General features: G+C 38.2%; 1 protein-coding gene across 5 annotated transcripts in view; it reads left to right on the forward strand.

Moving 5' to 3' along the window:
• The window catches only part of CDC42SE2 (CDC42 small effector 2), a 115,423-nt gene that overhangs the window by 72,895 nt on the left and 27,667 nt on the right, over positions 1–14,861 (forward strand). For all 5 annotated transcript variants that reach the window (XM_032837715.1, XM_032837711.1, XM_032837714.1 and 2 more), the window contains one exon: positions 6,609–6,951. In XM_032837715.1, the coding sequence (XP_032693606.1) occupies positions 6,898–6,951 (54 nt within the window). In that variant the 5' untranslated portion in view covers positions 6,609–6,897. The remainder of the gene's footprint in view (positions 1–6,608; positions 6,952–14,861) is intronic.

Genomic DNA, 14,861 nt, shown 5'->3' on the forward strand with positions numbered 1-14,861 from the left:
CTGAGCCACCCAGGCGCCCCTATTAGTTGAATTTTAAAAATCTATGTGGTAAGGATTTGTTTAAACATAAGAAAGTATTGTACAAGTATGGTTTATTCAGAGAACTGCCAGTAGTAGGATAGAACTCAAATGTGTGTTCCTTGGTAAAGAGTTTGTGGTGGTACCACCCACCAAGAAAGGTAACATAAAACCAGATACAGAGGAAAGGGCAATGAATTCTGTTCTTCAAATACCAGGTTTCAGGTAAGTAGGGGACTAAATGAGATGTTCTTTTCCAGGTGTATATAAATGTGTCCCTGGACTCAGGAGAAAAGTTTAGAATGATAATAGAGATTTCTCTAAGATTGCAGTCTATCACCTAATACATTGAGAGTCTATTACATAATTGTTACTTCTAATCTAGGACGCTAAAGAAGTGTTTAAGGAGAGGGAATAATACAATGGAAATGGGAGAAAGAAAAAGGGAGAGAGAATGAAAAGCAGAAAAGAAGAAAAGTAACAGAAAAGGAAAAGGAGAAGGATTGTTAAGGAGAGGGAAGGAAAACATGGCAGTCATTCTCATACAAGAGGGAGAAGAAATGGGTGTAGGGCATGAGAGAGTGGTGTTCATGAACGGTACTTTCGTCTGTGTTCATATTGCAAACTCTTCACATTGCAAACTCTTGCACATTTGAGCCAAAGATATCCCTAAACATAATGTATATGTTTAGTGTTAAATACTTAAGTTTTTAATTAAGAGGGGAAAAGGAAGATGTGAGGGGGTAAAAAGCCTGAGTAGACTGTGAAGATGTTACCTAATGAACACAATATCAGTGATTAATGTTCTGGGTGGCTCAGTTGGTTAAGCATCTGCTTTCGGCCTAGGTCATGATCCCTGGGGCTTGGCGTTGAGTCTGGCAACATCAGGCTCCTTGCTCAGCAGGGAGTCTGCTTGTCACTCTCCCTGTGCTCCTCCCCCTGCTTGTACTTCCTCACCCGCTATCTCTTGCTCTCTCTTAAATAAAATCTTGAAAAAACAAAAACAAAAACAAAAAAAACCCCAAACTGATGAAAAAACACATGTAAAGCGTGTACACTGAAAACTACAAATTATTGGGTATGTCATGTTGATGAATTTGAATACTCAATATTGTTAAAATGTAACTATCCATTATGTAGTTGTTAGTATAAATGCAGTCCCAATCAGAAGTGAAGGAGGCTTTTTTGTAGAAATCGACACAAAGTGAATCTAAATGTATATGGAAATGCAGAGAACCTAGACAATCCACAAAAAGCATAACTTACAAAAGATAAAATTGATAAACCAGACTACCAAATTAAAAAAAAACTTTGAGGGGCACCTGGGTGGCTCAGTGGGTTAAAGCCTCTGCCTTTGGCTCAGGTCATGATCCCAGCGTCTGTGGGATTGAGCCCCGCATTGGGCTCTGTTCAGCAGGGAGCCTCCTCTTTCCCTCTCTTTCTGCCTGCCTCTCTGCCTGCTTGGGATCTGTCAAATAAAATAGTAAAATCTTTAAAAACAAAACAAAAAAAACACCACTTTGAAAGATTTTTCTTTCCCAAGATTTCATTTCTTTATCTGAGAAAGAATGAGAGAGAGAGAGAGCACACAAGCAGGGGGAGGGGCAGAAGGCGAAGCAGGCTTTGGGGCTAGGTCCCAGGACTCCGAGATCATGACCTCTCGCTTAACCATGGAGCCACCCAGGCACCCCGAAAGATGTTTAAAAAAAGAAAGCCCAGGAAAAGATATTCACAGTACATATTTTGGACAATGGACTTTATCTAGAATATATAAACACAACTGAATAAGACAACTAAATTAAAAATGAGCAAAAGATCTCAACATATGTAACCAAAGAAGATAGATAAATTACCAATAAGCTTAAGACTATCATTAGTTACCATCAGAGTGCAAATTAAAACTGCAGCAAGATACTACTTCATACCACTTGAATGACCAATATTGAAAAGACTGACAATTGTGAAACAATGGGAATGCTCATAGATTGCTGGCACAAGTGCAGAATGGTACAATGGATTTGGAAAATGGGTGAACAGTTTCTTACAAAATTAAAATTAAATTAGCGTAAGATCCAGCATTTCTATTCCTAAATGTTTACTCTGGAGAGATGAAAACTGATAAAAGTGCAGAATGAGGAGAGGAAAGCTGATGGTGGAGAGTACTACTACAGGATTGTGGGTTTTTGTTTTTTTGGTTTTTTTTTTTTGGATTCATGCCAGTGTCTTTAAAAATGGGGAGACTGAGCTTTTAATTCAAGGGATCTCTGCCAATCACTAAATGGCTAGGTAATTTAATTTAAGCTGTTCTAAAATTGTATGTCTTGTGAATCTATGCATTTGTGAAATAACCCTCTGGTGCTATAGAGCAGTCTGACCACTTATATATGTGTGGGATGTGCTGAACTGTGTTTTAAGCCAAGTTTAGATGTTGATATTGCAAGGTGACACTCCTTTCATTGTCTTAAGATTTTAAAAGTATAAGGTTTTCAGAATGGAGATGTTTAAGCACCTGTCAGCTTAAGAAATGAAAGTAATTGAAGTTTATATATTACTAGGGATATTGTGATAAATTTAATACTTCTCTCAAGTTGTTCATATATAAATGTTTCAAGTCTATATACGTTTGAAAAATAATTCTGACAAGGAAGTTCGTTTAGAAAAGCAGGAAGATGGAAATGTATTGGCATGACATTCCAAGGCATGTTTGAGACCTTTTTAGATTTATATATTTACTTAACAAATACAGAGGTGTGGAGTTGCAAACATCTGCTTAGTTTGAAAGTACATTTCACCAGATTGATTATCTCGGTGGAAATAACTTAAGCTGTATATCCTGTCTCTCTTATTTCCCAAAATGAGGCACAAATTATTGCACTTTTATTTATTTATTTATTACTTAAAAGATTTTATTTATTTATTTGACAGAGATCACAAGTAGGCAGAGAAGCAGGCAGAGAGAGAGGAAGGGAAGCAGGCTCCCTGCTAAGCAGAGAGCCCGATTCAGGGCTTGATCCCAGGACCCTGGGATCATGACCTGAGCCTAAGGCAGAGGCTTTAACCCATTGAGCCACCCAGGCACCCCAAATTATTGCACTTTTAAAAAAATCATTCTTCAACTGAACATGAGAGAAGAGGAGGTCTTGTGAATGTTATTTTCCCAGATACATGTGAGTGGGAAATTGTATATTTTAAAATTCACAAGTTAATGAATAGCTTTGTTCTAAATGGGAAGGAGGTTTGAATTTGGAAAAATGCAGGGTGATAAGTGATAAAGTATTACAGATTGTATATTAGGAAGCTATTTATTTTAGTATTAAACAGAAAGAACACTTAGTTAAAAAGAGAAGAAGTTGATGCCTGGGTGGCTCAGTTGGTCAAGCGTCTGCCTTCGTTTGGCTCAGGTCATGAGATTGAGTCCAACATAGGCTCTTCTCGGCGGGGAGTCTGTTTCTCACTCTCACTTTCCCTCTAACTCTGTTCTCACTGTCTCTCTCTCTCTCTCTCTCTCTCTCAAATAAATAAATTTTTTAAAAAGAAGAAACTACACCTCCCCATCCAAAATTAATATTTGAAGATGCTTTCTGGAAAACACAATTTCCAAGTAAAAAGCAAATTTGCCTGCCTTTATATGTAGATAAGAAACTAGAGTAAATTAAACCATAGATTTTTAAACACCAGATTTTTTTAAATCCAAAAGATGTGAAGTTTTTCCATGTGTGTGTTGCAACGATGATGAACATAAAGAATTTTCAGTTTCAAACAAAAGTTTGTTTTTATAGATAGAATTGGTTAAAAGAGATTTCATTTCATGTGGTTCAGTGGGTTAAGCCTCTGCCTTTGGCTCAGGTCATGATATCAGGGTCGTGGGATTGAGGCCCCGCATTGGACTCTCTGCTCAGCAGGGAGCCTGCACCGCCCCCCTCCAACTCTGCCTGCCTCTCTGCCTACTTGTCATCTCTGTCGAATAAACAAATAAAATCTTAAAAAAAAAAAAGATTCCATTTCACAATGTCATCTTTTTTCATTAAAAAAATTTTTTTATAATGAAGTGTAGTTGACATAGTTTCTGGCTTGCAGCATAGTAAATCGGCAATTATATACATTATAAAATGCTTATCAAGAGAGATGTAGTTACAATGTTTCACCACCATTGTTATTGCCGTATTATTGACTGTATTCCCTATGTTGTGCTTTTTTCATCTTCATGACTTATTTTACAGTTGGCACAATGACTTGTTAATGCTTAAGGTCTTTGATCAGGGTGGAATTAAACTTCTTCAGTGCAACACTAAAATAATGTTCCTGTTATTGTGAATTTTACCCTTTCCTCTTAGATTCTTCCTAAGAAGGAAGTAAGTGAAACCTAATGTTCTCTTGAGCTTCTGAACCTTCACAGTATTTACCTAGTTCATTGGACAAAGTCAGTTACAACATTGCCACTTCTTTGTTTTGGAAGTTTGGGTGAGATGAGGAATATTCATCCCTGCTTAAAAACAAATCTTCCAGGTTCTCAATTTTAACTATGGCAAGAATGTAAATTTTCTTCCTTCTTGAACATAGGCTTAAGTCTTAACCTGTCATTTTCCTGTAGTATGTTAGGGCACTTGTCCACTGAGCTCTGTAGAATCAGAGTCCCACATTTGTGACATTAAACATATATGCATTTATGTTATTGAAGATTTTCATCCATACAAATACAAAAATAACTCATTTATGTCTTACCACGTTCCCAGTCATGGCTTTGGAGAACACGAAAGAATGTTATTTCGCTTAGTGTTCAGGGTCTGTGATCCTGTAATGTAGCTAGCTGTCTTTTACTGATTTATAGTTGGCATAGCTTATAAATGTATGGTATCTTTTTCAGAGATTTGTAAATATGTGGTATCTGTTTGATGACTTGGGACAAAAATGTTAATACCTCTTTGAGTAATCTGGTTAATGCATCTTTGATCTTTGATCTTTTCATTCCCAGATAGCTTTTTTCTTCCCTGTATCTACCACCCTACCATGTCTTCTCTGGGAAATATTTCCTACATTTGTTGACTCTGCTTCTTTCCCTTCACTCACTTCTCAACTCACTCAATCTGATTTCTGCCTACACTACTTCAGTGAAACTGATGTAGCCAGGGCCGCCTAGTTTCTTCTGCCCATTCTGATGGACATTTCTCTTTGTTATTTCCTTAGCAGTTAATACTATTCACAACTTCCTCCTTGAAAGAGGCTCCAGTGACACCACATTAACTGGTTTTCCTCCCCAGTCTCTCTCTGTGGTAATACCCAGATATTCTTGGTGGACTTTTTTCCCTCTACCTATAGTTAAATGATTCTATTACTTAAAGTTCTCTATTAGGCCCTCTTTGCTTTTCATGATGCAGCTTTCTTTAGAAATTAGGATGCTACAGCGCTTGGATGGCTCAGTCAGTTCAGTGTTGGTGAACTTGGGTTCTCTCTCCTTCTCCCTCTGCCCCTCTTTCCTCTCCCCCGTTTTCTCTCTCTCTAAAATAAATAAATAAATCTTAGAAAGGAAAAGAATTTAGGATTCATGTCTTAATTTATGATCTGCTGGTAATTCCAGCAGAATTTCATTGGCTTCAGAACTGTACATCCAGGGGTCTAGTGGACATCTTTACCAGATGATTGTACTGGGCTGCAGGTGATAGAAATCCACTTCAGTGTAGCTTCAGGATCAAGAGAGAGAAACACAGCCTCACAAAACCAAAGCTCAGGCTCATAGGTCAAACTGGTCTTAGGAATGAATGGAAGTAGAGGTTCATGTCCTCTAGACTTGCTCTCCTCTCTTGTCTGTGCTTGTCAGCATTATTATCTCAGAACAATCATCTACATGAAGTTTGGAATTTGCTGGGCTAAGGCCTTTCTTAAAGTCAACAGCTTTGGCATCACGAAGAAAGCATAGGTTCACTCTTTGCCCAGCTCCACATAGAAAATTGCCTGACGTGATTCTGAATGAATTATCTTGGTTGGCTACCAGTGGGATATAAACTGTTTTTACTGACACTGATTCTGGTGATGGTGGTGGCAAGAATCTAATGTCTTAATTCACAAAATGAAGCCAAAATTAGACCCTGTCCATCTTTCATGTTCAATTTCAACTTCATTGGAGAGGCTGCTACTTTTGTTTATGGTTATTGATGAGTTAAACAGCAACTTAATTATCTAAGAGGAGTTGATTGCTCTACCAGTTACTTTCTGGGTTATCTTTGAGAACAGAAGTTCAGGTGAAGAAACCTGTATGAAAATGAAAATTCTTTCGGAATTTCAGACTTTTGTATGTCTATCTTAGTGTTCTAGTTAGTGATTTAAAAAAATAAAGTTATTAGAATAATTCAGAATTTTATAGTCATAAAATAGAATGCACTGTGAAGTCAAGGATTTCTTATTTCACTGCTATATTCCTAATACCTGACACTCAAGAGTATTCAGAAAATTTTATTGGATATCAGTTTATTAAAATTTTGTGTTTTTTTTTCAATGCTTACTTTTTGGGGAAATATTTTTAATTTTGTCACAGAGTTAAAAAAAAAGCATCTAAGGATAAGTACTTATTTTCTTGTATTTTTCCTTCTTTTTAGACTACCTGTTAGACGCCCTGCGTCAAGACAACAATTTTTATACCTTCCTGGTGGTTGAGAAGCAAGTCTCTGTAGAACAAGAAGGAAAGAAAGGAAAACAGATTGACTTTCTTCATTAAATTGACTGTATAAGATACTTGACTTCCAGGAACAAGAACACAGAGAAGTAATAAAATTATTTTTTTGGCATCATTGGACATTCAGCGTATCAAGGAGCTTGCTTTGTGAAGTTTCCTGAGCCAAGATTTGAAAACTTCATTGGTGCTCATTTATACTGTGGACTATAAGCATGAGTGAATTCTGGTTGTGTTTCAACTGCTGTATTGCAGAACAGCCTCAGCCTGTAAGTATGAAGTAATATGTGTACAGATTGGGTGGGGTGCTTATTAAATGTACCACTGGTTCTCAAGCTGGGAGTCAGGCCCCTGGTGGTAATTGCAGGGCAGATCTAAGAAGTGTCAGAAAGTAGTTCATGGAACTCTGAACATCTGGTTAAAAAAGGAGAGAGAAAAAACTTTGAGTAAATACTGTGTGTTAAGAACTGTGCTAGACATTATACATGACTGAGGAGATTGTCTCCTCTACCAAGTAGACGGCTTCTAGAGGAACAGTGAGAGGTTGACACCCCAGCTTGAAGTAAAACAGTGGAGTCAGCCTTGAAAGTCATTGGGTAAAAGATGTGGCAGCCAGATTGTTCACATCATTCTGGACCTACCACTTCTTTTTCCTCTCAGCTACCATCCAAGGAAGATAACATTACCCTTATTCAACTGGAATAGATACAGTCTTTGCTCAAAGTTCTGTAGATAGTAATGGGTCTTAGGTGAATTTTTGGTGCATGCCCTGCTTTTGTGCCTTCTAACCTGCGCACTCATATTGTTGTTGCCAAATCTTGCCCTCCAACTCTAATTTTCTGTTCATCTGTTAAGATGCCTCGATCAAATGTCACCTCTGTCAGATCTTCAGCTTTTTCCTGACTTAGCCATTACCTCGTGTATTCCCACTGCCTCCTTACTTTATTTTTCTATTATAGCCTAGAACTTCTTTACGGTAAATAACTGTTCTACAGTTTTTCCACCACATTTTTAGTTCTTTGGGGGTCCTGACCATATTTACTTTGTATTTTCAGGAGCAAATCTATTATCTTGGAGCATGTAGCTTTACATGCCAGTTGGTTAGCTGGCTGGCTGGCTGGCTGAATAAGTGACTTTATATTGTCTCATTTACATTTGTAAGAACATAAATGGAAAAATGAGGTGTAATCTTGACATCTCCTCAAATATTTTTAGAGCCTGTTCCTGGGCATATGCAGTCACTTTCTAATTTTCCTCAGGTATGCAGTGTTTTTTGAACATCCTAGTCTTCCATGTCTGGCTCCCAAAGGGAGAAAAAGTGAAAAATGTCGGGGGTTGGAGGGAGAGGAGAAAGAGTGCTGGCTTTTAAATCCCCTGCAAGTGATTAACTAGAGGGGGAAGCGCAAAGGCTGCCCCTCTTTGCTCCTTCATGATGAAAAGCACAGGTAATTGAAGGAGAGGTTTATTTTTGCCCATCCTGGTTCCACAAGATGTGCATTAAGCCACTCTAGGAAACAGCTAGGAGTGGGTGGGGATGTGTAGCTGCTACTGTAGTAAGAGCTGAAATTGACTGAAATTAAATGTAGTTTATTTTCCAGGTCTTCCCTTGGAGGCTGCAAGCCTTGAACAGACTCCAGAGTTCTAAAGTAGTTGTATCAGATAGATCCTGCCAATGCATTTGTTGCAGAATCCTTGTGCTACTACTCCGCCATTTGCCCTTTTACAACTTTTATAATTTTGTTTTTCACATTTGGCTCTTTGGCCCATGGAATAGGGAAGATTGTTCTTTGTGGTGTGAGGCAGGGGTGTAATCGTTCATGCTAATCAGCTACCTAAAGACAGTTTATTAAATAATCTTCTTAGGAGTTTTTTCGAATGTCACTTTTGCTAAAAACCGTGTTTTCATATATTTGAAGGGTCCATTCCTGAAGTCTTTTATTTTTTTGGTACATGTGTTTACACCTGTGCCATTACCATACTGTTTTAACTGCTGTAGTTACTAAGTAAATTTTTGCTGTATCATAAAGGAAATCTCTTTCATGGATCTTTTTCAACAGTATTGGTAATGTCTTGTGAGTTGGCTTGTTGTTCTGTGGTTCCTTATCAGGTCTTTTTCTATCTTTTCTCTCTATATGAAGTATTTTGTAATGTGTATTTTTAATCCTGTAGGTGCTTACTTTACAATTGTGTTATATGTAGGTGCAAATGAGTGAGATTTGATGTCTTCAAAATTCTGAACCATCCCTTTAAGAAACATGGCATATGTTTGGGGCACCTGGGTGGCTCAGTGGGTTAAAGCCTCTGCCTTGGCTCAGGTCATGATCCCCAGGTCCTGGGATCAAGCTTCAGGCTCTCTGCTCAGTGGGGAGCCTGCTTCCCTTCCTCTCTCCCCCCCAGTCTCTCTGCCTACTTGTGATCGCTGGCTGTCAAATAAATAAATAAAATATTTAAAAACAAAGCATATATATATGTTTTATATAGTCCCTTTCTATTCTTTGAGTAAAGCTTAAAAATTTTATCATTAAATTATGCACATTTCTTACTAGATTTGTTCTAAATATTTTGGGGTTTTTTCTTTCTGTTGTAAATCAAATTCTGTTCTTTAATTACAATTCCTAAGAGAATTTTAATAGTATATAGGAAATGAATAATATTTTTCCACTAATTTTCTTAACCATGCATCTTACTGAATAGTTTATATTTTCAAAATACCTTTGTATGGTGACAGGTTCTTTTTTTTTTTTTTTAGTCTTTTTCCTCATGAGTGAATGTCTTATCCTGGTGTCTTATTGCATTGACTGAGGTCTCCAGCTTAATGTTGAGTACTTCCAGTGATGTGTGGGAAAGGGAGAAAGGAAATGGGACAGATTCTAAATAAAGCATAATATGGGTATATATGTTTACATTAATATATGTTTACCTGTACATTTAAGTTATTGTGTATAATTTGTTATGCATGATACTATCAAGGATTTAATTTTCAACAGTTTTTAAATTAAGGAGTTTAAAAAATCTGTTGCCATATTGTTTCAGTATGCCTTGTAAAATTTTGTCGAAAGTCAGATATAGGGTAACACTGAGTAAAGGAACTAAGGTAAACATGAGGTTTTAGCATGAGGTTTTATGTTTATCTATAGTAGTATTGGGCTGTGATTACTGAAGCTATAGGTGTCAGGATAAAATTTCCACTGGTGTCCTTGTTTTTGTGCCTTTTCTTTGGGTTTGCTTGGAGACTTCTTAAAAAAGGTCTGAGATGTCTCCTTTCATTTCTATCCTTTTACTGTGAAACCTTATTGATGTGTTGATAAGGCGTGGGGGAAGGGGAAGCATTATGTGCTGTTGTGGTTGGGTTTGGTTTTTTTAGTGAGTCTATGCCCCTGGGCTGTTACTCAGGGAAGTGCTATTTAGTGTTTTGTTTTGAACTCCCTGGTTGAAGCAAAAACCTTAGAAGGGGCTGGAATTAGGTATTTCTCTTTCTCTGCGGGGGGTGGGGTCGGGGTCTGGGATTGGATAATTCCCTTCCCAGGAGTTGGTTAGTTCATGGTAAAACCCCAGCCCGTTAGCTCTGGTAGAAGTGTGTGTCTTGAGGGTTGGCTTTTGTTTTTTTTTTTAAAGATTTTATTTACTTGTCAAAGAGAGAGCGCCTGCACTCGTGCATAAGCAAGGGGAGTGAAAGAGGAAGAAGTAGGTGCCCCGCCTGGCAGGGAGCCTGATCTGGAACTGGATTCCAGGGCCCTGGGATCATAACCTGAGCTGAAGGCAGATGCTTAACTGACTGAGCCACCCAGGTGTACCAAGGGTTGGCTTTGTTAAGAACAGAATGGCCTGCCTTACTGAGAAATGTTTGTCTTTCCTTTTTAAATTTTTTTTCTTTTAAGATTTTATTTATTTATTTGACAGAGATCACAAGTAGGCAGAGAGGCAGGCAGAGAGAGAGAGGAGGAAGCAGGCTCCCTGCCGAGCAGAGAGCCCGATTCGGGGCTCCATCCCAGGACCCTGGGACCATGACCTGAGCCGAAGGCAGAGGCTTTAACCCACTGAGCCACCCAGGCGCCCCTGTCTTTCCTTTTTCTTGGCTGAAGCACAAGGAGATGTTTCTCTCATCTTCTCTTGAGAATAGGGTGGAATTCCTGGAGGTAAATCTAAGACTCCCCCCACCCCGTGGCTTTTAACCCTTAAATTCATATACATTCCTCTTCCACTAATTCATCAGATACAGTTTACATTTTCCTGCACTGGTCCTGGATACCTGGAAGTTTCTCATCTTGAGTTTCTGCTCCCATAAGTTGTGATTTTCTGTGTCTGTCTGTCTGGTTTTGGAAGCAATGATTCTGTGATCTATGTTCTCTATGGATTTGAGAAGAGTTGGTGGTTTTTAGTTTGTTCAGCATTTTTCTTGTGAGTGGATGGGAGTGAAACCTTACAAACTCTTTATGTGCCACACCAGAAACCAGTATTTTGTTTTGCTTTTTTTTTTTTTTAAGATTTTTAAAAAATTTTTTTCTTTTTAAGATTTATTTATGTATTATGTATTTTAGAGAGTGTGAGAGCATAGGGGAGAGCAGGGGGACAAGAGGGAAAGCGAGAACCCAGGCAGACTCTGCATGAGCGCAGAGCCCATTGTGGGGCTGGATCTCGCAATCCTGAGATCATGACCTGAGCCAAAACTAAGAGTTGGATGTTCAACCGACTGAGCCACCCAGGCGCCCCAGTATTGCTTTATTTTTTTAAGATTGATTTTTTTCACTTTGTGTTTTTCTAGTATTTGGGTATTCTTATTTTTTTTTGTTTGTTTTTATTTTTAAAAAAGATTATTTATTTATTTGACAGAGACACAGTGAGAGGGGAACACAAGCAGAAAGGAGTGGGAGAAGGAGAAGCAGGCTTTCTGCCAAGCAGGGAGCCTGATGTGGGGCTCAATCCCAGGACCCTGGGATCATGACCTGAGCCTAAGGCAGCTGCTTAACAACTGAGCCACCCAGGCGCCCCATTGTTTGGGTATTTTTAATCAAGTAAACTATGATGAATACTCATGGTACATCAGGAAATAAAAAGGAGTTCCCTAAGTTTTTCTTTATAATTTACTGTTATCACTCAAAACTGACATTTTATAGTCATTAATTCCTCAAGACAGTGTAATAATAATTTTCAGAGCTCACATTCTACTGTCAAACTTTCCAATGGGGTTATAATTAAAATGTCAACTCAAAAAGAAAAGATTGATTTTTTTCATGACTACTATTTGTAATGTGTATAATAAAGTGAGTCCTGTTGCAGTATGTGATGTAGGTGTAGTCACTAGTAGCTAAAATAGGAAAATATAGATTTGGAGTGCAAACACCAGGAACAGAAGGCCTTGGAATTACAAATAATGAGACTTTAGAAATACATTTTCTGCTACTTGAAGGATTTATAGCTTCAGTTTTTTGCATACATATAACGTGTCAGTACTGTGTTACTGTTGACTAATACATATTTGTGTGAAGTACTCCATAAATGTTACATGGGCATGTGATTTTTTATTCTTTTTGGCCTGCTGAGAAAAATAACACAAAACTTAACAGGGCCATGTGGTTATTACAGTACAAGAATAATAGCTTATTGGTATCAGAAAAACATTTAAAGGATGCCCTAATAATTTTACATATGTTTATAGTTTACAAAAACATATCCTTGCAGTTCTATAAGACAGTATCAAGAGTGCCTTTTTTGAAAGCTGCTTGGTCATCTCTAAAGTTTTCTAAAGTATTTTCTGAAACGAAGTGTTGAATGCCAACTCTCCTACTCGTTCTTTGCCACCCCCTACTCTTGCACATTCCATGTGTGAAAAAGAAACAACCCAATATGGGAAGAAAACAGAATGCATTTTTCTGTGACATGGCATAAGAATCATGCTTTTTCTTCCTACTCGTTCAGTTTAGCACAGCAGAGTACAAAGTATAATAGAGTCCCAGTTTTTTTGAGTCTTGGCAATCCAAACTTTTCAAGTTAACTGTATTTTATAAATGCTGTAGTTGTTGTTGCTAATTATAGCTAAAGTTAGAAATTTGAAAGTGGGTGGTTGCTGCCTTGCAATTTTTTTTTAAAAAATGAAAAGATAGGCAGCTCTTTATAGGTTTGTAGTGATTATTTACCTTTTTGATTCTTTACCTTTCTGATAATCTTTTGATTTACCTTTCTGATACCTTTCGATTTTTTACCTTTTTACTTATTGTTGCATGTTGGATACTGGTGGACTTTTATTAAAGTATAACTGGTATACCAAAAACTGCAAATAATTCATGTATACAATCTAATGAATTTGGACATATGTACGCACTTGTGTTACCATCACAATCAAGGTAATAAACTTCTAAGGTATCCTCAAAAACAATGAATATTAATTACAACCTTCCCCCACTTTTCATTTCATTTTATGATATTTTGTAATGCTGTTTGTCTCTGAAATGTGTTACTTTACTTAGACATACAGACATAGTCATATAAGTTCGTGCATATACGAATGCTCCAGGATTTCTGCAGTGAGCTGGGTATTGATGAAATAACAATGAGTAAAGCAGACATTGTTTCTGCCATCATGGGTCTCATTCTAGTGAAGGAGAAACTTAGTGAATAAATAAGTGTATGTGATGTCAAGTGATGATAAATGCTCTTTGGAAAAGGAAAACAGGGAATGAAGATCAAGAAGGAGAAATAGGGGTATTAAGGTTGGTACAGTTAAGACCTCTCTGGTGAAGTGTTATTTAAGCAAGGATGTAAGGGAATAAGGCACATGATTTTCTAGTCAGACTAGAGAGTGCAGTGCGTGTGTGTGTATAGCATCAGAGAAGGCCAAGTGGCTATAAGCACAGGGGATGGTGCTTGGAGATGAGTTCACAGAAATTGCTAAGGGCCTATTCACGTGTGGTCTTTCAGGCCATGAAAAGGCTTTACGGTATCTGTTCTTTATGAAATGGGAAATCATTGAATGGTTTTGAGCAAAAATATCAAGTAGAACATACTCCTTTTTTTTTTTTTTTTTAGATTTTATTTATTTATTTGACAGAGATCATAAGTAGGCAGAGAGGCAGGCAGAGAAGGGGGAAGCAGGCTCCCCGCTGAGCAGAGAGCCCGATGCAGGGCTCGATCCCAGGACCCTGAGATCACGACCTGAGCCAAAGGCAGAGGCTTTAACCCACTGAGCCATCCAGGTGCCCCAGAACATACTCTTTTTCTAGTGGTTTGAATGTTCCTGTAAGCCCAGACTGAGAGTGAGCCCTTACTGACTATACTGTCACACTCGGGGCTGGTGAGTTACTCCCTTATTGCACACTCAGCCGGCAATTCTTTCTTTCTTTCTTTTTTTTTTTTTTTTTAAAGATTTTGCTTATTCATTTGACAGAGAGATCACAAGTAGGCAGAGAGGCAGGCAGAGAGAGAGGAGGAAGCAGGCCCCCCGTGGAGCAGAGAGCCCGATGAGGGGCTCCATCCCAGGACCCTGGGACCATGACCTGCAGAGGCTCTAACCCACTGAGCCACCCAGGCGCCCCTCAGCCGGCAATTCTTGATCAGCCTATAGAATGTTCTGCAGTAAGGTTGTTTATTCCCTCCATAGCTTTTCTTTCTGCCATTTTTGTTGTTTTTATTGTTGTTCTGATACAGTTTTAACCTACAGTTGTATGTTTGTATGTGTGTGAAGATGCTGGACAGGCCACACCAACACTAAGAACATTGTGCTCAGTGTTCTCAAGTGCTTGAGGTTTCTTCAAGGGAAATGGTTGAGGAATTGGGAGGAGGATGGCATGTGTCACTAGATGTTTAGGAATTGAAAGAAGACCGTAGACATCCTGACGAGCATCAAAGCCGTGACTGCAGCCTGAGAGGAGAACTAACAATTCTGTGGAAGGCTCTAGAGGAAACTAGCTAAGGGTGCTGTATGATTTCAGGTGCTTTATGTAAAGTCGAGGAGCACTTACTCAAATGTGGTGCTTCTTCAGAGGTGCTTTATTCTGTGACCTCAGGTGGTATGTTCATTTAGAATGAAGTTCCTCTTTTTCTGAAGCACATTCTGTATGCCACATATGCAGTGTGAGTATGGTAAAAGTGTTATCTTCATTCCTTTTTCTGAAAACAAAAATGTACATACTTCTGATTTAAGTACATTTAAAATCATGTTATATAATCACAGAAATCTCAAAAC

This window comes from Lontra canadensis, unplaced genomic scaffold (assembly GCF_010015895.1).
Source record: "Lontra canadensis isolate GAN:19392208 unplaced genomic scaffold, GSC_riverotter_1.0 scaffold99, whole genome shotgun sequence".
Taxonomy (NCBI): domain Eukaryota; kingdom Metazoa; phylum Chordata; class Mammalia; order Carnivora; family Mustelidae; genus Lontra; species Lontra canadensis.